General features: G+C 37.9%; 1 protein-coding gene, 1 long non-coding RNA gene and 1 pseudogene across 4 annotated transcripts; 2 read left to right on the top strand and 1 right to left on the bottom strand.

Annotated features, from left to right (window-relative positions):
• On the bottom strand, positions 1-26930 carry LOC145784519 (uncharacterized). 2 transcript variants are annotated; one of them, XM_082596353.1, is made up of 12 exons: positions 26666-26930; positions 25742-26200; positions 23424-23662; positions 22642-22827; positions 18477-18535; positions 17563-17722; positions 10293-10412; positions 9264-9443; positions 6147-6374; positions 3971-4077; positions 1753-1920; positions 1-567 (listed from the first exon to the last, which is right to left on the bottom strand). In XM_082596353.1, the coding sequence occupies exons 1-12, from the start codon at positions 26845-26847 to the stop codon at positions 325-327; spliced, it is 2331 nt and encodes a 776-aa protein (XP_082452479.1). In that variant the 5' UTR covers positions 26848-26930; the 3' UTR covers positions 1-324. The 2 variants fall into 2 exon arrangements, with proteins under 2 accessions (XP_082452479.1, XP_082452480.1); XM_082596354.1 differs by lacking the exon at positions 9264-9443.
• Positions 8061-8592, top strand: LOC145784652 (protein GVQW3 pseudogene; annotated as a pseudogene).
• On the top strand, positions 14201-15744 carry LOC145783859 (uncharacterized). Of its 2 annotated transcripts, none has more exons than XR_014290963.1 (3): positions 14201-14439; positions 14905-15071; positions 15517-15744. It is a non-coding gene; the product is annotated as an uncharacterized LOC145783859 (long non-coding RNA). The 2 variants fall into 2 exon arrangements; XR_014290964.1 differs by lacking the exon at positions 14201-14439 and adding an exon at positions 14735-14760.
• Positions 26931-27586: the final 656 nt, after the last annotated feature.

The raw sequence follows: 27586 nt of genomic DNA, 5'->3' as shown, positions 1-27586 counted from the left end.
TATTATTAATTACAATTATCGGTACGGTACATCGTGAATCTATAGGGAGACAGAAGCTCACACGAAGAAGAAGTTTAATTACAGGAGTAGGTTATTGGAGTGTCTGGTGATTTTAATATTATCAATAATTTAGTCTTTTCAGCTTTATTTTCCAATTAAAATTTTTACCAATTTAATTAACGATGTCTAATATTTCATGAAGATCTTCTTGCAATTCTGCTAACAGAACAGTATCACCAGCATAGTGTTAACATAAGTATCAAACATTTCAACTGTCCAGCATCCTCAAATTTTACTTTGTCGTTCGGGATGGATTGATCAACATCACGTTTTACAGATCTCTGTCATGGATTTTGCGTCACATGGTTCCGGATACGTTTTCTTAGCAACCATCTTTTTGACCAATGCAGCAAGTGCAGCTTCGCACGAGCTATGTGGCGCTTTGTAGTCTTTGCACCTTCCAGCAGCAAGGGATAAAATGTCGGTACAAGTACAATCCCAGTTAAATGAAAACACACCTCCATGTTTATTAACACGACATGTTATACCGTAACCTGCATACTGCACCTGCAACAGACAGAAAAGAAATAAAACTTGGTCATAACTATATAGTATAGGCTACGACTGTACGTTATGCTATTTTGCTGTTAAGAATGCTCAATTTTAAGGCGATAAATTTAAAAAAACGCAATCGAATAGATGGTTCATAGTCATAGAAATGTTTACCGTTGGAAGGGAGATTGTAGCTAGCTATACAGAGAAATAAACAAGCACGTAGCCTACACTAATCTGCAGAATGTGGTCAACTTCAATCACAAAAAAATGTACAGGTTCTTTTCCTTTGAAAATACGGTTAGGATAACACCAGATACAGTATCAACTAAAAAATTAATGACACCTTTAAAACCTACTGTATTAAAAAATTGAGTTTTTGTACAAGCAATTTATTTATCACATAAATTAAAACTCTTGATAAAAACCATTGGATACCAACGGAGCTCGGAGTAAAAGAAAGACTCTCCAAGACTCCAAAGTTTCATCTCCAGCACCGCAGCCCTCATTTAACTAGAATGCTTTTGCCAATGAAGGCCTGGATGCGGCTCAACCGCCTGCGCACTGGCGTCAGACTAATCCGCTCCAACATGCATAAATGGGGGATGGCTCCATTCCCGATCTGTGGGTGTGGCAAGGAAGAACAAATCGCAGACCACACCAGCTGCAACTGCACCATCTACAATGCGCTAAGTGGTGTGCGTGGTCTGCGTGAACTGGATGACGTAGGCTATCTATTCAGTAGCTGCTCGAAACCTACCCAAAACATCCAGACTGAGTCGACGCCACTGCCCAAGGGTGGGAAAAGGCAGAGCCCCTCGACCTCTGGAGTGGCAAAGAAGAAGAGTTGTCTACCGTGTGGCATGTAAAACAAATGGTTTTCAAAAGGCACGCAAGCTCGTGCAAAAACTTATCCAAGCTATTGTTAATATTTTTGTCCACACGACTGTCCAACTCAAACACCCTTACTTGCCAATTATATTTTTGAAACTGTGACACCTTTTCCAGAATTTGGTTACTTACCACTGCAGCACCACAGCAATTGTTCTAAACGCAGGCATTTGAGTTATTGAATTTCATAAAGGAACATCGCCAGCTGACCCTGTTTCCTCTGGTGTGCTGAATTTCGTGATTGTGCATTGTGATTAAATGTTTGGACTGTAACCTGAATTTATGAAACAAGCAACAAAAGTATCTTACAGTAGCAGTATCCCATGCTCCAATATCTTTGATGAGTGCTTTCAGTGTTGCCCAACTGGTTGATTCTTTGCAGTCAGGTCCAGTTAGACATTGAGGACAAGAACTATTACATGTGGGAGGAACATCAGACCATTTTAAAGAGTCTTGACAAGTAACGGAAGATTTTCCCTGTAATGAACAACATCATTGAGTAAACTTTGACCACAAACGTTTCTTTGAACCAAATGCCCTGTTTTATACTTAAAGCAGATAGTCTTCAATCAGGCATTTGGTTGACTTGTTTTGATTTTTCTATCTGTTTTTGCAGTCAACTTAATTTCATTTTTCTTTGGTGTTTAAAAAATAAATAGATTAATTGTGAGAAAAACTTGATAAGTTTGTTTGTTCTTAGCATATCAAACCAAGCAACACCTCATAGGGTTAAATACCAAAACAACCCATGAACTCAAAACATAAAGCAAAAAAATAGATGGATTTTTTTTGGTTCTCTGGTGCACTCAGTAAAAAATCTAAAAATGCAATAAAAGTGACAAGCAAAGATTATTCGTCCCATTGGAATTTGAGACCAAGTGCCCCCTTTGATTGTGAGCCGGTCAGTAAACCAGTCTACCTTTGCAGCAATTTTACTGTCTTGTACTGCAACAGGTGAAATGATTTTTTATAGATACGAGACGAGCGGTTTGCCCGGCTTTAAAGAGGTATAAGACCTGAGTGTTTCTTAAACTTTCTAGTATCAAAGTCGGATTTCTTTTATTTCTGAATCATCAAAATAGTTCACTTTGTTAATTTACGCGGGTCTAACAGGTAGAGATTTTGTATTCTAAATTTTTTAGGCAGTGCATTTAATGGATTGATTGAATCTTTATCCTCGGACTTTATCCTTGGAAGAAAGCTTCTTGCAGAGCTTAATCCTGGCAGTTTCGCATACTTGTAGAGGCTTTGAATCACTGACGCACAGGCGCTCCGAAAGCGGGGGGCAGATGCCCTCCTGCCCTCAATTTTTCTGTGAATGGGGGGCAGAAGGGGCAGTGGTGCCCTTTTAAGGTCATGTAAGCTACTGCACATTTTGCAATATAACAATTTCTGCTATTCCATTTTAGCCTTATTATAATCTTTCATTTTCGCCTTTAAAGAATATTCAGGACACAAATTTCTGTATCCCAGTATGTGACATCAATATAACATAATTTGATGCCCTTCCGTGCCATTGTTCTTTGTAGAAAGGACACTTGTATCATTAGCCTACTCGATAATGATCTGATAGATGAACATTATAGCTATACTTTATCTTAAAACTTAAAAAAAAAATAGCCTTTCAGCAATAAAAGTGCCCTTTTTTCATAATCCAGCCCCCAGTCAAAAGTCGTTTCGGCGCCCCTGCTGACGCAGGCCCGGTCACCGAGATTGGCAGAGTGAAGTTTCAGATTGTTGAAGTGTTGTTGCCGGGGAACTATCCCATTCATTAGATGCCGCTGAATGGAGAGCAGTCCTTAACGTGCGTTGCTCAAGCGCACACCCCGAGAGTCGAACCAGCGTCGCTTGATCTTGAAGCTTCTTGGTTTCAGAAGACACGCGCTAACCAACTGAGCTATCGGGGCTAAAAACTGAACAGCACAGCGCGTCATCAAAAAATAAGAATGACGAAAGCCATACAACTTGTAAAAGTAGGCTACTACATACAGTGAACCTATCATGGCAAACAATCGCAGACCGTTTCTTTAGCTTTCTGTAGGCCAAGCCGTGAGTCACTTCGCATAAATTCATGCACACGCATGAACAGGCAATGGCATGGCTTATGCTTTTGGAGTGTGTTTTTTATTAGTTTTGTTTCGAGCTATTTTCCTGTTCTTTGCATGTAATCTACATCTTCTTCAAGTGGATGAACATCTGTGGTTCATGGCATAGCATGGTGTGTCGTCAAGTTTCAAAAGTTGTAACTTATTTGCAATTTTTAGTGTGGTAAAATTTCTAACATGAATGTTATTGAAAATTTGTGTTTTCTAGTAGCCTAGAATGGTTATGGAATCACAAAAAATTGTAATTATTTCTCTGTATATTGATGTTGAAAAAAAAACAATAAAGAAGAAAACGCACAAAAAATAACTATGAATATAAACGTTTTTCCGTCTTTCCTTTAAATTGAACATTCAATGCTCATTGATGTAGGCCTATTTTTTGGTATACCTGATTAGGTAAGATACTGTAATGTTTTACTTACTACCAAATGTTTTCCTGGAGCACATTGGAAAGAACACACAGAACGAATGTCTCTTCCTTTTGTGCAAGATTTAGACAGAAAAGATGTCAGGTTAAGCGGAGAACATTCTGAACACAAGAAACATTTATAAGCCACGTAGTGCATCAACCAACTGGGTTTGCAACTGGAGGTTGATTTGTGTTTAGATTGGTAACTTTAGGCTAGTAAGGTAGGCCGGTGTTAAGTAAGAATCTACTTGGCATGTCCTACCCTGTCCCTATATACAGTCGTGGCCAAAAGTTTAAGACCAAACCGCAAATTTCGAGAAAATCAGTTCTCCGTTCTATTTCTTGTCGTTTTTTTACTTATTTCTTGCTAACTATATCCAAGACAAAGTAGTAAGCATTCATATTGTATTTTGCATCAAAATCTCAAATTTTTAATATTTGGTGTCCCTCCCCTTCGCTTTAATGACGGCCTTGATTCGTCTGGGCATACTTTCGATTAAATTTTTGCAAAGTTCTTCAGGAAATTTACGGATCCAGACTAATTTGATTGCTTCAAGTAGGAAGGAATACTCGAGGGATGTTTTTCAGCAACATTATTCTTGAGAAAAGTCCAAAAGTTTTCGATAGGGTTAAGATTGGGACTGTTCCCCGGCCACTGCAGAAGAGTAATTTTCTTAGCCCTAAAAAACTCTGTTACTGTCTTTAAACGATGGCATAGGGCTCCATCTTGCACCAAAATTGTACACTCGTACACCGACATGTGCATTATTGTGCAGTTGTAGCTTCTCTTTCATTAAGTTCAAGTATTTCTGGCCGTTCATCGTAGTTCCTGGTTTTATAAAAATGAGTTTGGCTGTATCTTTGGTCAAAATGGCTCCCCATATCATCACACCTTGTGGATGCTTCATCGAATGCCGAGTATACTTTTCATCAAATTGTGTTCCTGAGGGTCGACGGACATTTCTTTTTCTTGCACCAAGCTGTTGGACACTTGATTCGTCCGAAAATTAAACTTTAGACCATTGGGCAGAAGTCCAGTCTTTGTACTGCAATGCAAACATGGGGCCCTTCTTCTTCATCGCTGGTGTAAGCCTCGGTTTTCTTGCTGGTTTTTGTGACTTCAGACCAAATTCTACAACTAAACGGCGTCTAATAGTCCTCCTGCTAACTGGAATACCGGCTTTATTCAAATCGGCCCTGATTTGTTTGACTGAACATGTTGGAGACTTCACCACTTGCCTTTTCATGAAGATGTCAGATCTAGGAGTTGTTTTTCAAGGACAACCACTGCGTTTTGCATCAGCATAAGTTCCTGATTTCTTAAATTTCACAATTGCCTGATGCACAAAAGTTTTTCTAAATCCAAGCTGCTCACCAATTTGATGTTCTGCGTAGCCTTCCCTGCGGAGAACAACAATTTGACTTCCCTGAACCTCCGAAAGGGAGCACATTTTACCCATTTTAGGCAGATAAATAATACAGAAAAGTGATCTCTACTGGCTAATGTTCAATTGATATTTCCTAAATAATGACTGATTACAACCGATCTTGACCCAGAATAAAGATTATGCAATTTAAACAATATCTGAAGCAGTTTTATGACGTAATACAAAAAACGTCATAAATCAAGTCTGGTCTTAAACTTTTGGTCACGACTGTAAATACTGTACTTATTATGCTTGCTTTCAAGACAGTTTAACCTAAGCATAGTAGGCTTACACGCTGGAACAAAGTTTAAATGTGCAGCAAAGGAATTTTGAATATTGATCGGTCGACATGGTTAATGGTTATCTTACGTTCAGTTTTGATTTCAAAGACCAACAAAACAACGTGCTTCTGACTTGTCATTATTTCTCTAAGAGTTAACTTATCCCATGAACAGTTTTCTGAACATTTTTTCCTACTCCAGATAATGCTTTGAAATAGTGTGAAAGTAGCCTAACTGTTGGACCACTGCTTGGCTATTATTTTCCAACTACTTGCTTTTTATAAGATAAAAAGTTGTTTTTGGTTGAGAAAAATAATCCAAAAAAGTAACCTTTGATATTATTTTCTGAAAACGATTTTCTAGTGTAGGCTAGGCCTAATTATTTCATTAGACACGATGTTAAGTTATGCTGGCTAGGTTAAGGTTAGAGAAAGATTGTTGAAGAAACAACTTTATCGTGTCGGCACTAGGTCGATTTTACCTTTCATTTGACAAGTCGGGAGGCTGGGTTGCCACGATGAACCACGACAGGAAACATTTCCCGCTCCTTGCAGAGTGTAAGAGCTTGAACAAGCAATGTGACAAGTGGTGCCATTGGGATATCCACTCGAGACGGAATTATTTTCAAAGGATGTAACTTTGCTAGTCGAAGCGCAAACAGTGCGGTCAACATTCATGCCCGGAATAGATATTTGGTCGCAGAAAGTCACTAAAGAATGAAAAATTATAGTTCCGTACCACGAGAAATGGTTTGTAAAAAAATGTGCACATTTTTAGTTAATCAAAATTTTGTATGTTATTAAAATATATCTACTGTACTTTAGAAGCAGGAGAAGATGTTATCTCTGAAAATATGATATGGTTACAGTTAACTTCAGAATTATTCTACCAAAATTTTGATGAGATACATTTAAGAAAAAATGTATTTTTTAAAGTGTCAATTGTCTGGTAGCTTATGCCTTGGCTTACAGAATATGTTGCATTTTTTAAACATGGTTTATTATTAATGAGTTTTATGAACCTTTTTGAAGTTACAAAATTAACTAACAAAGCACGATCTACTGCAAATAGGAAAGTACAACTGGCCTACTTATATGCGTGCGCGGACATTTTGCCGAAAGACATTTTGCCGAAAGGACATTATGCCGAAGGACATTTTGCCGAAAGGACAAATTGCCGAAAGGACTAATTGGCGAATAGACAAATTGCCGAAACAATTTGGAAAAAAATTAGTTTGAAGTGACACCAAGTCTTAGGGTTGACAGATTGGGCGCTTTCACGACCAATTGGGCTGCTTTTGATTTCTCCAGGCGCTAAAAATTCGTGTTGGGCGCGCTTTTTTTGGTTGGCGCCCAATTGGGCTACTTTTTTTTTAAATACAATATAACTTTTTATGAAAAAATTGTATCATATTTAGGACTTTTACCTGATTCGTAGTTATTTCGTTGAGGAACAGCGTTTTAAGAGTCCTCAGTCAGGCAGGGTTACCAACGCGGATACTTACGCGCTGTCGCACATAATATGTGAGTGAAATCTGTTTGTGAATGATATTTATGTGTTATTAGGTTATGATAATACATAATATATTACATTTGTATAATTTCGGCAATTTGTCCAATCGGCATTTAGTCCTTTCGGCAATTAGTCCTTTTGTCAAAATAAGTTTCTCAAAATCTCCATTCGGCAAAGTGGGTTTCGGCAAAATGGGTTTTGGCCATGGCTTACTTAATGCAGGCCTTGCCATCGTGCAAGCTGGAGGCGAACAAAAACTCAAGTCTATAACTTGCTAAACACACTTTTCAAGGCTTGTTTGCCCATTTTGTTAAATCCTGCTCGATTGATATCATACCAGTAAATAATAATCAATTTTTTTTTTTTAATTTAGTTGATAAGTTATATGCATTCTATGTTCGATTTACAATGAATGACACATTTAAATAAAGCACATAGTGAAAGAAAAGGTGTTAAATGAAACAGTACAAATGCACACAAGAAAACAATATTTTTTGTCCAGCATAATCTGCTATTATTAACATTGATTTAACGTCAGTAACGCAAATACAAAAAGGGCAAACAAGCCTGGAAAAGTGTGTTTAGCAAGTTATAGACATGAGTTTTTGTTCGCCTCCAGCTCGCACGGTGGCAAGGCCTGTACGAGGTCCGGCTAAAAAGAAACGAGACTGACGCCACAGACTGCGTAATACAAAAGTCTCACTCGAATCAATGCTTTCACAGAGTTTCATAACATCTGTTGAGTGTTCGACAGATGTGTTATCACAATGACATTGTTGCATTTGTTCTTAGGGAGAGTTAAGTGAAGGTGGTAAAGTATCTGTTAACAATTTCCATTAAACTTTTTTATTGAATAAAGTGATTTTGTTTTCAATTTTGCAAAATGACAACTGAACAAAGAATCAACATCAAATTTTGTGTTAAACTTGTAAAAACTGCAACAGAGACTTTGAAGATACTGCTTGAGGCTTATGGTGATTCTTGCATGTCGAGAGCAAGAGTGTTTGAATGGCACAAGCGATTTGTGGAGGGCAGGGAGGATGTGGATGATGATCTCAAATCAGGAAGGCCTTCCACTTCCAAGACAGATGCAAACATCGAATAGGTTCGTCAGTTGGTTCGCAGTGACCGCCGGCTCACTATTCGAATTATGGCTGGCGAACTTGGACTTGATAAAGAAACAGTCCGAAGCATTTTGGTAGAAAAGTTGGGCATGCGAAAAGTGTGTGTCAAAATGGTTCCACGGCTCTTGACACAAGAGTAGAAAGCTCGTCGTTTGACTGTGTGTCAAGACATCCTTGAATAAATTGATGCAGATGAAACAATATTAAAAAGGGTCATCACTGGAGACGAATCATGAATTTTTCAATACGATCCTGAGACAAAAAGAAAGAGCCAGCAATGGAAAACTGTGAATTCACCAATCAGCACACATCAAATCAATAGAAAAAAGGGAATTTGAAGAATGCTTCAGGGCATGGTCAAGAAGAATGACAAAGTGCGTGGAAGCCGTTGGCGAATATTTTGAAGGTGACCGTTAGAGGTCACATTATAGTTGTACTTCGTATTCAAAGTGAACTTCACTTGCTATGGGTTTTAATAAACTTTAAAATTCACCAGTCTCGTTTCTTTTTAGCCGGACCTCGTATTAAGTAAGCCATGGTTTTGGCAAAATGTCTTTCGGCAAAATGTCCGGGTACCCTTATATGACATTTGAACTGTAGCGTTGACAGGGAGTGTTTTTGGACCCGACCTGGCATGATTTTAAGGGCTGTAACATTTCCAAAGCGCCGGGAGTTTAAAGAAACCACTTCGTTTTGTTTGGATATACAGTAGATTAGTGTGTTTTTGTTAGAAGTATCTTGATTTGAGGGTCGAAGATCTCAATAGCACGGACTCAAAGTATCCTCTTAACGGTCCTGAATCTGCCTTCCTGTAGCTTACAGCAATAAAGAAATGCCTAAAAAATTAAAGCGACACGTCCTACAGTATCAGCTATAGGCCTAGTCAAGCAAAAAAGGTTGAAAACCACTGAGCTGAATTAAACATGTGATAGTTCTTAGCGAATTCAAGGTTAAAAAGTCACCTTTTTCACAATAAGGCACTGTGCCACTCCAACTGGAGTTAGTTTTGAAGCAAATTGTGTGGTTTTGAGCTGATTGTGTTTTGTTTGTCATCAGTTTGTATTGGTCTGGACATGAAAACCAGCATTCGTTATTGCCGCAATCTATTTTTCCATTTGCAGGTGAAGGCAGTATCGGACAGACTAAAATATTATAAATTTTCAATTGGTAAAATGTGTCAAATTCATTATTTTGTACCACATTGTTTATAAAGAAGAAATGTTATCAAATAAATTACTAAAGTTTGTTACAACTATTCCCCTAGTTCTGATATTATTTTATCGGAACTTTAATAGTTTTTTATAATTTAACCCTTTGAAGGTTGGGGGGGGGGGCTGTCAATTCAACTTTTTTGTATCAACAGTTGTATCTCTAAAACCACTGAGGCTGCGACTACGAGATTTCTTGACTTTTCCTAACTTTTATTCACCTCTATTGAGCTGAAATTTTGAGCGAATAAAGGTTATAAATTGAGAGATATAAGGCATTTCTCAGCACATCCTCTGAAATATTTCATATTCTATTGTTCAAAATTTTCCCACCAGCTGGATGAAAGCAATTAATTTGGCCCATGTCTCGTTAATCAAATGATTTAAATTGAGATTATGTAAAAAAAATTTAATCACAACATTGCAATGCATGTTTTTCATTACTCTATCAAAAAATACCAAATAATTCAAACGTCATAAGTCACATCAACATTTCAACGTATATAAGCAGTTCTAAAATTTACATAGTTTTAATTTTCGGATATGCTCTGCATGAATAGTTTTACAAAATGAATCCCAAATTTTGAAACCGTACCTTAAAAAATAACAGAGATATCACTCCTAAAGCATAAGAAGAATCGACAGCCCCCCCCCCCCCCCCCAAACTGAGCAAGACTCCAGGAGCCCAACCGCCTAAGGGTTAAATAAGCAGAAAAATGTTTTTAGTAGTTTTGAAGAGAACTACATACATTAGCTCAACTTTAAAATATTTTTTGCAATTACCTGAATGACTGGAAGTTGCAATGGATCGCCAAAGCAAAACGATGCCCACAGTTACGGCAGACAGGAAAACAAAAGCCAATAGGGCACAGCTGATGGTAAGTTTTCGGTTTTTCTTGAAACCTAAGAAAGAAAAAATTACATCGATTAAATCTGATTTAGCTATCACTAGCCTGGAGTTGTTGTTGGCACATGAAGAAACAACTTTGATAACTGTAGATTGAGTTTCGCTTTTAGCAGCAGGATCGTTGGTTACTTAACAATATAGATATTAATCGACCTGTTTTAGCCTGATGCTGCGAGTTCGCTGTGGTAGCCTAATAGCGAATTGCACTAGATTTCGGAACACAGTTCCCTAGTCATGTGCTATTACGAAATTTGATAACTGTATTCACTAAAACCACTTAAGCAGCAGTTTGTGAACGAAGTAGCTCTGGTTCAGTTCCCGAGGTGTTAGCTTGAGCAACTCATTTCAAGGTCTGCTCTCCATCAGCGGTACCTAGTGGAGGGAAAAATTCACAGACAACAACACTTCAACAGTCGGAAACTTCACTCTGCCAATCTCGGTAACCAGGAATGCGTTAGTGGTTCAAATCCTCTACAAGTAGGCTATATAGGCTACTGAGTTGCCAAGAATAACTTATCAGAGTCCAAAGGTCAACAACCGTGCCGAATGGGGAGAGTTATGTCACCTGCACTGTTAAAAATTTTCGTAATTTTACTGTCAAAAGAGCAGTAGAATATTACTATCTTGTTACAGTACTTGAAATTACTGGCCATTTTGTGGTATATTTACTAGACAAAGACGTTTTTTTACTCCAAATATAGTAGAATCACTGATTGAGCAGTTTTAAATTTTACTTCTTTTCGTAGTAGATGATTTCACTTCTTTTTTGGAAGTGAATTTACTGGTCTGTGAAAGTGTTTTGCAATTTTACTGACAAAAATAGTAAAATTTTACTGACTTTATAGTTTTTTTTTTAACTTGCATTGGCAGTAATTGTACTATAGGTACGGTAGGCTACATGGGCAGTAACATTTTATTAACACCGTTATTTTAGTCCGATTAGGCTACTATACTCCTGTGCAGCAATATATTTAGCACTTCTACGAAACGTCAACCTTTTTTCTGGTCAACATATTTACGGTCACACCAGCACATTCTCGAAACAGTGGGATGCTACGTTATGTCATGCCTTTCTGTTTTGATATCTGATATAGGCTACCTTGGCCAGCAATATAGAGTTCGTGGGTTAATTGAAACAATCATGACTGGAAGGAAAGTTTGCTAGAGATCCGAACTCACGGGCTTCCAACAAAAATGTTTTAATTGTTTGTAATATTGGTTTCTTAAAAATGCACTGAAAGTACTAGAGAGTCGAACCGAACCCGAACCCGAGTTTTATAGTCAAACGGTTCGACTCTCTGACTAAAACCCGAGAATTATTATCACTTATCAGTCGTCAGCCAATGGGCTGGCGAATGTTATCCTGGTCCGCGCTCAATTTCCCGCCTTCCCGCTCAGAATTTGCAGAGTCTGATTAGCGTTGCCAGATGGGGAAATAGGATAACAAACTTAAAAAAATTCTGGTGAAATTCAATTTTAGAGGCCTTTGATGCCAAATTTTTTGACTTTGGGACCAGAAAACGTTTTGGTGAAATCTAGTGAAATTTTCCCCCAATCTTTTTTTTTCAAAAAAGTTTTTTTAAACTTTTAAGCGAAAAATCCCCGCTCGTATAGAAAACGTTTTGCAAGAGGTTTGCGCATGCGTGACGGCAGTGTCTTATGTCTTAAAAAGTATTTGTATTTTTAGGCGAAATTGTTTTATTTAGGGTGTTTTACATATCTGGTGAAGTTGTATGCAATCTGGTGAAATTTTATTTACTTTTTGGTGCTAAGCATCTGGCAACACTGAGTCTGACAACTGAGCATGTGCAAAAATGCAAGCATCAAGCATGGTTGCAGGAATAGTGCAGTAACTTAGTTACAGCTGGTTTTGTTGCAGTCATAAGTTTCAGATAGACAGAGGAAGCGTGTCAATAGCAAAAGTAGCATCGTTAAACCTGTATCACTGAACAGGTAACAAGTATAATCCTACAAATGGTATCTTTGCTGATTTTTTTTATGTTTACCATGGACAAATGAGAACAATAGCGTACCATTGAAATTAATTTATTTCGATGCTTTTAGTAAGTTAACTGCATTAAACTGCTACGAAATTACATAGTTAAGCAATATGCACTGAACAACAATGACTTAGATCAGGCAGGTCGGTCTGTCAGTCAATGCAGTGAGGCTCTGCCCCCTCCCTACAATTTTCTAACCACTGCACCCCTGAGTCAATGTGAAGAACTACCTAACACATCTTCCCGGTATACCAGTATTGTAGCCTACTGAACACACAATGTTGAAGTAGTCGAGCTCTGTTGTAGTAGCTTCTAGCATTCGGGCTCTGGATTGGAAGATCCAGTGTTGAAATCGTACTATAAAAAGATTAGGCAGTGGCTATTTGACCGGCGCCGGTCTTTGAATCTGAAACACTATTTGACCGATCACTATACAGGCACCTTTTTCTCTTTCAAAGCAAAAGACAAGAAGCGCGTATATAAGTTCTAAATTCGACAAGTTTATTCAACTCGATACGTGGTGCGTGCGATACTTCGTCGGCTTCTATTCTAGAGGGAATGAGTTTGATACTACCCGGAAGCGTTCTTTTTTCTTTAACTAAATTTTGACCCGAAGTGCATTTTTGTAGTCAATTTTTAATTTCAGTTGCCTACAGCCCAATTTCTTATGTCTTTTCAAATGTGAGTAATAAAGTTAGAGTTTTTTTAATTTGCTGGAATTTGAGAATTTCTCTGGGTAATTTTCCGTTTGTGGCCGTGCTAACTACTGATATATAGCCTACTACATAATTTTTCATTCAGGCACGTTTTAAACCTTTCAAGGTTTTGCCACCTTTTCCTGTTCATTAACGTGCTGGTAGGTCTATATCGATTTTTGTAGTTAGTATCTTTTTCGTCCCGGACGCGTTAATGACAAAAATAAAATGATTGATTGATGTGACCGTGTGTGCCGAACGAAGCATTACACCTTTGCTCTCAACAAGTTAGTTATATACAATGCTTCTTTTAAAAAAATGGTAATGGTATGTAAATGTAATGCAACTCAAATTAAAAATTGACTACAAAATGCACTTTGGGTCAAAATTTAGTTAAAAAAAAAAAGAATGCTTCCAGGTAGTATCGAACTCATTCCCTCTAGAATAGGAGTCGGCAAAGTATTGCACGCGCCACGGATCAAGTTGAATAAAATTGTCGAATTTAGAACTTATATACGCGCTTTTCGTCTTTTGCTTTGTAAGAGAAAAAGAAAAAGGTGCCTGTATAGTGATGTCATGACCGGTCAAATAGTGTTTCAGATTCAAAGACCGGCGCCGGTCAAATAGCCACTGCCAAAAGATTGCTAGGCATGGCTGCTGCAACTGTCTTCAAAATGAGAAAATATTAGGTAGCCTACACAGTTTTAAAAAAACAAGCTGTGACCCTAGCTAGAGAGTATATCTGCCATATCTGGTGCTACGCCTTGCCCATGAGTAGCCAGGGAGTAACGACATTTGAGATGCAACTCCATTTTACCTCAGAGTGAAACATCTGCCGTCAGTTGCAGTTTATAGGCCTAGTCAATGCCCAGGACTGTTAAAAAGTGAGAACTAAATAATTGAGTGGTTTATCCAGCTGTGGTGATAAAACTTGTGGTAGGCTGATCTTTCGTGTGTGACCAGCATGAATAATTTGAGCAGCAGGTCCAGGGTGGTAAACGATAGACCCTCAGCCCTGGCCAAAGATCAAGAAGGAAAAGTCCCCATTAGGCTACAGGAAGAGGACCAGTACTTATTACCGGTATTATTCGTGACAACGTCTCATAATACATGTTTTAAACCAATTTAGGTTTTTTCATGCTTTCCTGAGCATGTGTTGTATTTCATTTCATTGAATAACTTGATACTTGGATATTATCCTTGTGCATTTATGATGTGCCGGGAGACAACTGGCGGCTGGGAGACAACTTGCCATCTCAGTGGGATTAGTGGAACTGATTACAACATATTTTAAAGAAGATTGCTCAGCGATTTATCAATGCTTTGAGGTAACGTACATCTATTATTATTTACTTGCAAACACAGATTTTTTAATACCCAACCTTCCCATTCCCGGAAGAACATCTGACACATACTTTGCAAATTTATGTATAGCTTATATATAACTTGTGTGATATGAACACCATGCTACTACTGCTAATAAATTCTATTTCATTGCCTTCTTAGCGATAAGAGTGCGGCTATATGAGTGTTTGACAATGTTTGTATTATTTTCAATATCTTAAAAATGTTGAATTCAATTTGTAGGATTCAGCTGTCTCCCAGTTTGAAGAAACTCGTTTACCAGCATCCAATAATTGTGTGTTTTGGTAAGTTGTGAATGAGCGTTTGTACAATTTTGACTGATGTACAAGTGAACTTTTGAATTGCTCACCTAAATATGAAGTTGGTAAATGTAAATATGCACTAATTTCAGTCTTCGTAGTTTCATTTGTGCCTCATTGCATCTGCAGGGCCCACTCTTGCCAGTGCAGTGAAGTTTCTCGTATTCATCGAAGGCAACCTTGCAATGGAAACCAAGTCGTTTTTTTGTAGCGCTGGCTTACTTCTTCTGCTCATATTACGTCTTTGCAATGTCATATCCAGATAGTGCAGCTGCAAGTCTGGAGTTTATACAGAGGTATGTAAACCTGTATTGTGTTAAATTGTTTATGTATGAGCTAAGGAATAACAATAATGGAACTCCTTCCTTCACAAAGTCATTCATACCAGTGACAAGCTGGTCTGGCTGGAGTGGGATTCAAATCCACGAAGTTCTTGACAGTGTCTCTCTACTGCAGCTAGTAAGAACTGCACCCATTACCGGAGGGATTGCGTCTTAGACCACTCGGCCATCCAGACTGATTATTAGAGGTGTTAAACTGTTAATACTAGTTATGTACGCAAGTTCCAAGCCACAACTCCAGAGGATGACGATTATTCTAAGGTTTGTGGAAGTGACAACGCATTCTGATCAATTTGAAGGTTTCACTACACTATGGTATTGTGGTGTAGTTACAAACATTGCTAAATATCACGGTCAAATTTGAAAAGATCCACTGATATAACTTGTGTTGTTTCCTCAGATACTTTGCTCGCATTGGGGTCATCCGTCATGACAAGAAAAAGTGGGATGTGCACCCTAAAGTACTCCGACTGTGCAACGAGGTCATGCTTCGGCAGGGATGTTTGTTATGAAGATTGAAGCAAGTCAAGAAATTCACTGTTCAGTCGCTGCTGCTTCATGCTTCGCCGAAATATAGCCTCGGCTGAACTCTGCAGTTAAAAAAGCGAATTCACGTGTTCGTGAAACATCAAACAATATATTGTGAAACATTGTCGCCAGTGAGGTCTGCTGTACACAATAAATTTATATCTGCAAATGCACGTGTGTAATATTTACTTGTAGAGAAAGTAATTTTACTCTCATAATGCCGTTTGTCACAAAAACTATTCGGGAAGTTATTTTGCTGCCTGTCCAGAGCAGTAATTTTACTGATCAGAAACATTAAAAAAATTGCTATCCGGAGCAGTAATTCTACTGATCAGAAACATTTAAAAAATGACTATCCAGACCAGTAATTTTACTGATCAGAAACATTTAAAAAATGACTATCCAGAGCAGTAATTTTACTGATCAGAAACATTTAAAAAATGACTATCCAGAGCAGTATTTTTACTGATCAGAAACATTAAAAATATGACTGTCAACGGAAGTAAAAATACTTCCATTACAGTAAATAAAATTACTACTTAGGAAGTTATTTTGCTGCCTGTCCAAAGGACAGTAAAATTTTTTAACAGTGTGTTAATCAACTGATTCTTTAAAATATTACAATAACATCGCCTGAAAACACATACAGTACACACAACAGACAACAATTCAGACAGCAGCCTCAAGCTAAAGAAAGGAATCGCATAAAACAACAACACACGGACTCTAACACCTTTCGTCAAAGCACATGATTAGGGAACTGTGTTTCGAAAGCTAGCTATTACCACTTACCATTACAAACCGCTATTACAGTACCACAGCAAACTCGCAGCATCAGGCTAAAACAGGTCCCTAGTATCTACATTGTAAAAGCAAAGCTCAATCTATTGTATAGAATTCTTGTTTGATATGTTTGATTGATTGATTTAATCTTTATCCTCGGACTGGGAAAGCTTCTTGCAGAGCTTAATCCTGGCAGTTTTGCGTAGGCCTACTTGTAGAGTGGAGGCTTTGAATCACTGACGCAGACCCGGTTATCAAGATTGGCAGAGTGAAGTTTCCGATTGTTGAAGTCTTGTTGCCGGGGAACTATTCCATCCATTAGATGCCGCTGAATGGAGAGCAGTCCTTAACGTGCGTTGCTCAAGCGCACACTCCGAGAGTCGAACCAGGGCCGCTTGATCTTGAAGCTTCTTCGTTCCAGAAGTCACGCGCTAACCTACTGAGCTGTCAACTATTTATATGAATACCATATCACAGTAATAATATATGATTCAGATCCAAAACTTGACGTAACTGCCACTTTTAAACTTAAGGAGCTAAATACGTTAAATTACAACTTATCCCTGGGTTGAACAACTAAGGTCAAATTGACCCTGCACTCCAGATTTTTTTTTATCTATGTATAGAATAAATTTTACTGCTTTAGTTTTTTACATCTTGGACAAACTGATTTTACAATGGTCCATGGTGTTTTGCTGCATAATGTTTTATTGGGTCATACTATCAGGAAACATAGCGAAGAGGCTGCAAATTCTGGCGGACTCCTGGAAGCAGAAACAAAAGCCAGGTTTTGCCTATTAATGATGGGACAAGTGGATGATCATGGGTCTAAAAGAAAACAAGTTTTGTTTTTGCTTCGAGAATGCGCGACCAAGGTTATAATAAACCCTAAGCATTATTTTCGTATACCGATCTATATTAGTTGTATTGCTTTTAGTTGCTTGAATAGATAAGGCTACAGTATCTATCATGTCTGTTAAACAATACGAATATATTTGGAGACCGTTTTCATCTGTTTTATTTGCGAAACTGTTTTCATCCAATGTAGGCCTAGTTGATGGACAAAAATGGAATTACTCAATGCTTGATGAAATCGCTTCAGAAAACCACTCAACAGTTGTTAATTTATGCTCACATGATGATTTAAGAGTTGTGTTTGCGTTGATTAGAGGGGTTGTCTCGTCAGCTAACTGTTCTTCTAGAGCTTGAGTAGAATCCATGCTTGAGATATTGTCATGATTGCCTTCCGATCTCAAATGGAAACTCTCTTGTGTGCTGCTTTCAAACGCATTTGCCTGAAAAATTAATATTATTCATAACTAGGGCTATGGAGTCAGTTTCAGTTTATTGAACGAAATTATCACAGGTTCAAGAACATCTTTGCTTATTGATAATGTGGGCTGTTCGATGTTTACTAAACTAAATTGCAATGGACCACCTGTGGCTCAATTTACTGCTAAAAAAAGTAATGCGAATATTTACGCGAGTATTGAATGCGAGTATTGAATGCGAAAAAGAAACTAATTAGCCTAGCTACTGCTAACCAAAAATAAGCGACCTCAGGGAACGTAAAATCGCTATACGGTACGTAAAACTCGCAGAGCTGCAGACACTTAACTATCAACAAAATTCATTTCTAAAGACTAGATACTCAATTTATAAGTTGTAAGCACAACACAATGCATAAGTTAGGCTACTACTTTGTGTATGCTATTGTGTAAGATGCTGGCTGCCAAACCACTGATCAGCTAAGGATAGGCTACTAAATCCCAAGTTTGTAAAGAGGATAAAGACCTAGATCCCTCTCGGCAGGCTGTTTTGAATGTAGGCCTATTCATAATGTGTACCTCTCGTCCAATTTTGATGTTGATAATTCATGTTAAGGTAGAATAAAAATTAGTACTTTGCAAGTTGTGTATTTATCATTTTATCAAATCTGAGACAGTATACCCTGTGCTTTTTTTACGAATACAGCAGTGCTTATTAGCGAGAACAATAGCATAAGCTATATTAAAATTACCACTTCTTTGAAATTTTACAATTTCTTACATTTGATAAAATTGTTGAAGACTGTCGTAAAAGATTATTCGATGTTGCACCAAGGTGATCTGCCAAAATAAAGTTGAAGCCGTATAAGTTACTTGTATTTCGTACTTGTAGTTACATTATTTATAGAGTTTTTTGAATTCAGACAAATTTTCGCTCCCCATGCAAAAATATGAAAATAGTCAACAAATATATATGAGTTTTGCTTAACCTACTATCCTGTAATAAACTTTTACCAGTTAAGTATAGTCTACTAACTGTTCTGTCTTTACTGTTATTGTCCAGTAAAGACTGATTTAACAATTCCTGCCTTCACATGATGTAGTGTCACTTGAGATAGCTCTGGGTTTCGCAGGAAGTGAAACAAAGAAGGAAATGTAGGTGGGTCTTGGATGTCAGCAATTGTGTTTGCCGCTGTCCACCTACGGTTTATATTTTGCAACTGTATTATTTATTGTATTATTGCTGCAACAGTACAACTAAACTGATGATATGATGCAACAGTATTTTAACTGCTAGCAGAATGTATCTGTTCGATCAACGAGGTCTTTTCTAAAAAATGAGTATCGACAAAAGAAGGATGTATGATGTCACCCTTTTCGTTGTAAGGTGCTTGTCTGTTTTCCTATAAGTCTATATAAAGATTATATGGATGCCCTTTTAAGCCAAGACCTTGAGCCATAAAATCACCGTAGTTAACAAACTACACACAGAAACATAACACCATGTAACAAAATTTCGGAAAATTTTTAGTTGCGGAAAAATTTTTATGTATTGCGTTCTGTTACTTCAAACTAATCACCAAAATAGCAAAAAAAATTCTGAAGTGTCCTTACTTTTGATAAAATGTCACTTTTTCTGATTGTTAGTTTTACTCAGAGATTTTCTGTATTAACCAGCATAGTTTTCTATTAAACGTGTAAACATGCAAACACAAAGAAATAAAATGCAGATATAAGCCATATATGCATCATGCAAAGATGAACCCACTTCAAAAGTGGTCACATTTGTGTGACTTGGGTCTATACACTGAGAAATCTTCTCGTATTGCGGACCATACACCCCCCCCCCCATTTTATGTTGCAAATCCACCGCCCTAAATATTTTCTTTCCATATAAGATGAAATCTTTTACCATCTTTTCCGCTTCCATCAATCACCCATAGGGATCAACACAATCAAGATGGGAGTGCAGGAAATGCATTTTTATGGACATGAAACACACCATTTTTCATATTCTTTTATCTATCACATTGTATCCAAAAAGTGATAATAATTATTGTTTCGTTGAGCCTATTACCAAAATTCTGAATTTATGTCTGTATTAGGTATGTTGAATTCGTCATGAGAGACTTTTTTCTATATCTTGAGACACTACCATGTCTTATGCAGCTTTTTTTGCTCTAGGGTTTGAGAATCGGCAACTCAGCTGCTGACTGCTATGCGAAACAGGTGCAATAGAACATAATATGGAAGAATATGCAATGTCATATCGGTTTTTTGTTTTTCTAAACCGTGAGCTGTCAACCATATAGCAACAACGGTCTTCTGTATGGTTTCGGGGTTCTCTCCAAACTCTTGAATTAGCAAATACTGTAGCATCAAATGTCGTTTTCCCTTAGTCAGCTATCTAAATTGGACTAATGTGTTCTGCAGATCACATAAGGTGCACAGCTTTTAACTTGGTCAATTTGGTCACTAATTTCCATACCAAAATACATTTCATAAGTATAAAAGCTTTGCTTCTAGCTTTGTTTCATTGCACATTTCGCTTGTTGGTCTGATATGGTTACTGATATAGATAGACTACAAACATAGCAAAAAGTTTCAAAACAATCTGTAAAAAGTGTGCATTCACGAGATGATTCAATTCCCAACTTATCTGCAATTTAGGCTAGAGCTTTTTACAAAACACTGTAAGAAACAACGAATGATTGAAACGTTTTAAGTTCTATATTTTCTGATTACATTGATAGTGAATAAAAACAACTTGAAATTTTGTAGCCTACTTGCTCTATTCCGCGACTATGACCAAACAAAGATCATTGTTATGATTCAAGCTACAGTTATGAAGCTAAAATGATAGCCACTATGATGTCATAGTTTACCGACCTTATAAGGAATTTAGAGTAAGAGCTTGAGAAACAGGGTACTAGAAGTTCAAAAACCTTAAATAAATATTTTTTAAACGACACTTGTGGAAAAAAATTGCTAGAAGCATGTTTTAATCAACTATATCTTTCAAAAAATACTAAAAACTTGACACAACTAATTTTTTGTTACATGGTGATAATTTACTTAAAAGTTTTTGATTCATTGACACACTTGTTTTCATCACTTTATCTGAGATGGGGCATATGGTACTCAACTAGCTTAAGAAAACATCTGAATACACAGGTTTAAAATTGGATAGTGTTTGATCACTCTTTTAACTTTTTTAACCATCTTCTTAACCGATAAACTGCCTCTTTTGAAACACCAATAACTTTAGCCACACTAACTATGGAATGTTCCTTTCCGAACAAAGCCAAGACACGAGATTGTTCTTCGACTGGCTTTTTCTTTCGACCCATTTTGGTCTTTGATATAGCCTAATCTTTGCAAGTTCTCAAAATTTCAAGAAAATGAAAATAATAGTCTGATATCACCGACCTACTTATTCACAGAGATGTACGTATACGCCGCAAATTCTACGCCGTAGACTTGCAGCGTAGACTTTTTGTTTACGCTAACGCTTACGGCCACATGTTTTTGGATAGTTTGCGCTTGAGGCTACGCCGTAAAGTTTTCGCGGTCTTTTAGGTATAGCGTCAACGCATACTTTTTAATGTCTTAGCTGCTGTTTGTATTTTTTTTATCAAACTTTCAAAAAATTAATTTTGGATAAGTTGAAAGAATGTTTTCAATGGGCAAAGACATATTGAAACCAAAACGCAGCAAAATGTCAGATGAACACTTTCAGATGCTTGTGTTTCTTCGTGGAAATTTAAAATAAAACTTGTTTGTTTCGAGTGGTTTATACCGTGTGAATGTTTGGCACCTAGCAAACAAAATGAGATTACGCTAGTGTATGCGCTGACGCCGCCAATTTTTTTTACAAGTTACGTTGACGCTCACTGCTTATTCACCATTATGAGACGCAATTCGCAAGTTTCGTTTTTCAATTCAGTGTTTAGATCAGTTATTCATTTTCATTGTAAGTATGATAAGCAGTTATTTTTTTGTTACTTGATAAGGGCTAACGTGTGTATGGCCGAAAACGTTTGTAGCTTATAGTTTATGTTTAATTTTATGGATTATGTTAAATGCCGTGTGGTTGCTTGGTTGTATATGACTTTATATCTCAGTGGTTACGTGCCCGACTCAAGATCACGCGGCGCTGGTTCGACTCGCGGGGTGTGTGCTTGAGCAACGCATTTCAGGACTGCTTTCCATTCAGCGGCCCTAGTGAATGGAATAATTCTCCGGCAACAGCACTTCAACAATCAACAATCGGAAGACTTCACTCTGCCAATCTCGGTAACTGGCCCTGCGTCAAGAGCCTCTACTAGTATGCAAAAATACTAGAAATAACCTATCAAGGTTTTGTCGGTCCGAGGATAAGGATTCAAAACCAAACAAAACCAACCAATTAACTCTTTACATTCTTCCCGGCCGGAGGAGGCCAGGTGAAAAAGAGTACCACAATTTGATTACAACTATCAGAAATTCAAGTATAACTACAGGCCTAAATTTAATGTGTTTATACTCTCTTTTGTTTATTAGATAAAGTTTATAGATAAAGCCAAAAGATAGTTTGGATTTCACCTTCTTTATTTTCTTTTGTTGTGTTGATGTTGTTGAAACGTGATTTTGAACACTTTTGTTAAATCCACATTTCAGGTTAAAAGATATTATGCGTTAAACAGATTGTTGTCTGCAAGACAAACTTGGGTATCAAATATCCATGCTTAGAAGGATCCCAGAACAAATTCAGACCCGAGTTGGCTGCAGCCTACAATTATTTTATAAATTTATTGTTGTCGACTACCAAAATATACTTGAAAGAAAATAACAGATGTTGTTTGTAAAGTTGACCTGAGTGCATAATGATATTTTAAAGCAAAATTAAAATAAAGCATGCTAGCATTTCTAAAACATTGCAAGCACTACAGTACAGACTAACTTACTGGAGCCGGTTGATTGAACTGTTGAAGATGATTTTTCAAAAGGAAAGCAAAATTGATCTATTGTTGCAGTAAATTCATCTTCTATAATTAAAGATTGGAGATCTACAGCCTTTTCCAGTTGTTTAACTTGTTCCTCGATTACCGTCTTGTTTATTTTTTGAAGTTCTTCTGAGAGTGAAGTTTGTACTAAAATTAACAGCAAAACAGTTATTTTGTAGGCCCACCCTAAAACTGGAACTCAGCGTGCATTAAATGACGTTCGCCGCCCCCGTTAGCTAAATGGTTACGCTCCCGAATCAAGATCACACGCGGCACCGGTTCGACACTCGGGGTGTGCACTTGAGCAACGCATTTCAGGACTGCTCTTCATTCAGCGGCACTCAGTGAATGGAATAATTCCCCGGCAACAACACTCCAACAATCGGAAAACTTCACTCTGCCAATCTCGGTAACCGGCCCTGCGACAAGAGCCTCTACAAGTATGCGAAACTACCAGGAATAACCTACCAAGGCTTTGTCAGTCCGAGGATAATGATTCAAAACCAATCAATTTTCAACGTCGAAACAATTTCAACATTCATACGTCGCATCGACGATTTTCAACGTTTGTAGAATACGATGCTGTAGGTTACAATACTTCGCACCTTGTAAATGGTTTATATACTCTGTGTTTACAAAATAATACTGCTATTTAGCTTTGGATGAACATCTGTAAACTATAAAACTTCTTGAACTTATCTAATTGCTTTCGTATTAATTTAATAGGAAGACATCTTGCAAACCTTGTTGCATATTTGGGCGTTGGTTTGGGTGTTTTGACCAGCTTTGTTCCATAATCTGCACCACTGTATTAAACATGGCGGCATCTTCTTTACTTAAGTTTGATCGAATTTTTTCAATGGGAAGTAAGTCAGGCTTCTGGTCTTTGTCGGAAATGAGTTGCAAGACTGTTTGTGGAGGAAGCGAAGCGTTTTCAAATATTCTTTTTCTGGTTAAAATCTCATAAAGTACCATACCGAAACTGAAAATAATAAAAATAAAAACTATTTATTGTATGATTCAATAAAAAACTATTTACAGGCTATGATTACGTCAAATAAACAACACCAATTTTATAGACCAATTTCCTTTATTATAAATTTTATTCTCAGAAAAACAGGAAGCTTAAAAACTCCTAAAACAAAAAAGCAACAAGTTTTTTCTTTATGAAAAAGGAGTCATCAAATTATTGATGAAGCTTTCGCCATCATGAAGGAGGCTTTTTCATTATCTTATTCAAATGTTGCCTACGCAATAATTATCTCATTTCAATTTATATTTATTATACATAATACAAAATTCAAATATTCTTATTCAAATTCATGTTTCTTGTTCATTATTGGTAAAATAATTGCGTTTATTCAAGTACCTTTTTCAAATATTGTCGAATACGATAAAAGATATTGAACAAGCTATTGAAGAAGTGGCTTTAAGATGGTGAAATATTTATCAATAACTTGTAGTCTACAAGTTATTTTGTGTCTCCGTACTTGAGTGACTTTATTTACTTATTTGCTTTTGTCGTCGTCGTGTGAGCTTCTGGGGCCGAGGGTCTATCCTATTTGGGTCTGCTACTATTCGGTGAGTCCGATTCGGTGAGTCCGATTCGGTGAGTTCCTAACCTCTAACCCCTAACCCTAACTCCTAACCCCTAACCCTAAAACGGCAATGATAATTAGGCCACGGTACCCGATAATTAAAAAAAAAAATTGAAAAAATCCCCCGTTAAGGGATCGGACTCACCGAATCGGACTCACCGAATCGGGCCATTCCGATCCTATTTACCACCCCAGATTCAAGATGTTCTCGGACTACACTGGAAGGCTACTAGAGAGCAGCCAGTCTTTGGTTTCATCATCCATGACACGCAGACCTTCCACTCCGTTGGGTGGCTTGAAGATGGAGCAGTCATTGATGATGTGGTCTGCGGTCTGTTCCTTGGCACCACATTTACATGAAGAGGAAGAGGCCATTCCCCAGTGGTGCATGGTTGAGCGGAAAAGCCAGACGCCCGTATGGAGACGGTTGAGGCGCACCCATGCCTGTCTTGGTAGTGTTAGACCGATGGAGCGTGTGTCGGCGTCGGGGATGAATAAATAGACTCTGGTGGCGGTTGACTTCCATTCAGAACTCCATTTATGGTCCGCCTTAACAGCCGCAGAGATGTCTTGTACATCAGCTTCGTTGATAAGAAGTTGAGCGACTGGCACGAATGGGTGTCTTGATTTCAGTCGACGGGGGTACTCGTTTGGGAGGGCAGAGATCTTGTGGTGGAGAAGGTGGTTAGGCTCCAGTGCCCGCCGACCGAGGGACAGAGTGGCTTTTTCGCAACGAAGCTCAGCAGGTTGGATGCCAGCGAGAATGGGGAGATTGTCCAATGGTGTGGGATGCAGGCATCCGGTCACTGTGCGCAGGGCGCTGTTTATGGCAGTGTCGATGTTATGGCAGTGAGCACTGCGGCACCAAACAGGTGCACACTGCACAGTCCTCTGCTGAAGAGTAGACAAGGGCTAAGGCTGCTATACGCAAAGCGTCGGCCCTCGCCCCCCAGCTAGAACCTGCCAGGCGATTGAGTAGCGCAGCGCGGGATGTAAGTTTTTTGCGCAGTGACACCAAATGGTGGCGGTATGGTTAGGGTTAGGGTAAGGTTAGAGTACTTATTTGCTTTCATTGTTGCGAAAAGGCTTTAAGAAACAGCAAGAGTTACAAGTAAGACATAAAGTACTGTACAATTTTCAGAAATAATCTTGCTAAAAATTAAGTTCCGCTCTGCTGTTACCCCGTGGCCAAGCCCATGGTTTCTTAAAACATTTCTGCAACAACAAAAATAACAGAAAGTAAACAAAATCACGCCGGAAATATTATACAACTTTCCGAACGTGGTAGAATTTATTTACTTGTACCTAATGTTTGATATGTTTATAAAATACCTAACGACTTTGACAGTTTGACCTTTGTTTTATGTTAAAAAATACTTAGTTTTTTCAAGTCTACATTTGCATTCAAAGCTGTGAGTAAACGTCTATTGCTATTAAATAAAATGTTTCGATTGCAATCAAACCTGTAAACATCCATCGTTGCTTTGCGTGGGAGATTAATATCTTTCAAAAATTCTGGCGCAGTGTAGAAAGGAGTGTGTTGTTTCGTTTTCGGAAGATTTACTGTTAGTGCAGTAGCTCCAGTGCAGGCAGCCATGTTTATTGACCCAAAGTCAGCCAATTTTGCAGTGAGGTCCAATGATAAAAGAATATTTGCCGGTTTAATGTCACCATGAACATAAACACCCTTCAAGTTTCCACCATGAAGAAAGTTGATACCTTCGCTTAGCTCTTCAGCAATTCTCAACCTTATGCAGTATGGAATGTCCGAAATGTTTTTGTTGGAAAGAAACTCATCCAGGTTTCCACCAAGCATGTATTCCGTTAAAATTCCAAACGAATTTGACCATGAAGATATTCCGTGAACTTTGATGATGTTTTTGTGGGAAAGCATCGATAAAGTTTCTGCTTCACGTTTGCTTCTGCAATGCGTAAATGTGCATTAGGCCTACTATCAACTGACGAAATTTTCTGTACATGCGTAACTTACTGTAACTTACTTGTAAAATAAAAAACGAAACAAATTTACTAAAGAGATTTTTTGCATTGAAACAAACTTGCAAAGTAGTATTTCGGTTTGCTTATACTGTATTTGAGCTTCGAGATGTAAGCTTCTGGGCAGTGCACATGCAGGCAATCTGAAAGATACTTGTTCTATTGTTTATTTTCGTTTTGATATGACTTCCGTATTTTTCTCCATTGTGTTTAATTAAAACACGGAAGTTTGCGCTTTGGAAAGTTCTCTGCTGTTGATCCAATACCAAGGTATAATTTATCTTGTCTACAGGCAAAGACACAAGCAGATAATAAATCAACAGAGAGCAACTGCCACAAAATCCTTTAATCGTAACTTCACCACCTTGTATACAACTGAGGACTACACTTACTTTTCTTTTTTATGTTCTAATCTCTCGCCAACTCCAACCAGCTGATAACATTTGACAGCAATTCGACCCAATTCTTTTGTTGTGCATAGTCTCACAGCTCCAAAATTTCCACGTCCAATGACACCTGTTATGTCCTGATTGGTCACAATATCACGTGGATCTATCACTGGTAAGGAGGTCATTGCACCTGCTACATATCAATCAAAAACAAGATAGCAGCTGGTTTTAGTTGTCCTAAATGCAACGCTGTCAATTTTTGCTACAATCGGCTGCCGAGAAACATAAAGTTGATTGGATGGTCTCAAGCAGGGGTCACCAAACTACGGCCCGCGGGCCAGAACCGGCCCGCGAACTGATTTCATTCGGCCCGCAACGTGCTACGGAAATAACAGCTGCACTACAACAGTTAAGGAAAAAAGTTACCAAACTTTTTGTAAAGGACTGACGTTGCTGTTTATCATTAGGCCACCACAAATGGGGACAGCCTAGGCCAACTTTGGAAAGATGTAATTTTTTTCAAGAGCACGATGCCCTGTAGTGTATCACAGCAGGGATAAATTTTTCAGCAACCTTTCGATTTTCATCACAACTTTGCTATTCCACCGCTAACTTTGTTATTAATTGTGCTCAATTCAAGTCAACGGAGATTCTAAATAGTTGTATGTCTTTTCGCAATTTGCATCCGGCCCGCAGCTGTAAATCTCGCAGCAATCCGGCCTTTAGAGAAAAAAGTTTGGTGACCCTTGGTCTAAAGCAGTGGTCACCAACCTGTCTTGCATGCGGGCCACTTTGACACTAAGGAGAGCTGTGGCGTGCTGCACTAATAAAATTTTAAGTATGTTCATTCTTATGCTAGAAAAGAACGCATTTCGTATCCAGCATCCAGCGTTAGGCTACATGTTGTTACTATTTATCTTAGAA

This window comes from Aplidium turbinatum, chromosome 15, assembly GCF_918807975.1.
Source record: "Aplidium turbinatum chromosome 15, kaAplTurb1.1, whole genome shotgun sequence".
Classification (NCBI taxonomy): Eukaryota; Metazoa; Chordata; class Ascidiacea; order Aplousobranchia; family Polyclinidae; genus Aplidium; species Aplidium turbinatum.
Note: the sequence above shows the minus strand (reverse complement) of the source record. Positions and strands in the feature narration are given on the sequence as shown.

What these genes read in the sequence shown, in the direction of transcription:
- LOC145784519 (XM_082596353.1), bottom strand. Translation starts at nt 26,847, where the DNA reads ATGACCTCCTTACCAGTGATAGATCCACGTGATATTGTGACCAATCAG. An exon ending in TTAGAACATAAAAAAGAAAA is followed by an intron (nt 26,201 to 26,665) that starts GTAAGTGTAGTC and finishes TACGCATTGCAG; the next exon opens with AAGCAAACGTGAAGCAGAAA. An exon ending in ACGCCCAAATATGCAACAAG is followed by an intron (nt 22,828 to 23,423) that starts GTTTGCAAGATG and finishes TGTTAATTTTAG; the next exon opens with TACAAACTTCACTCTCAGAA.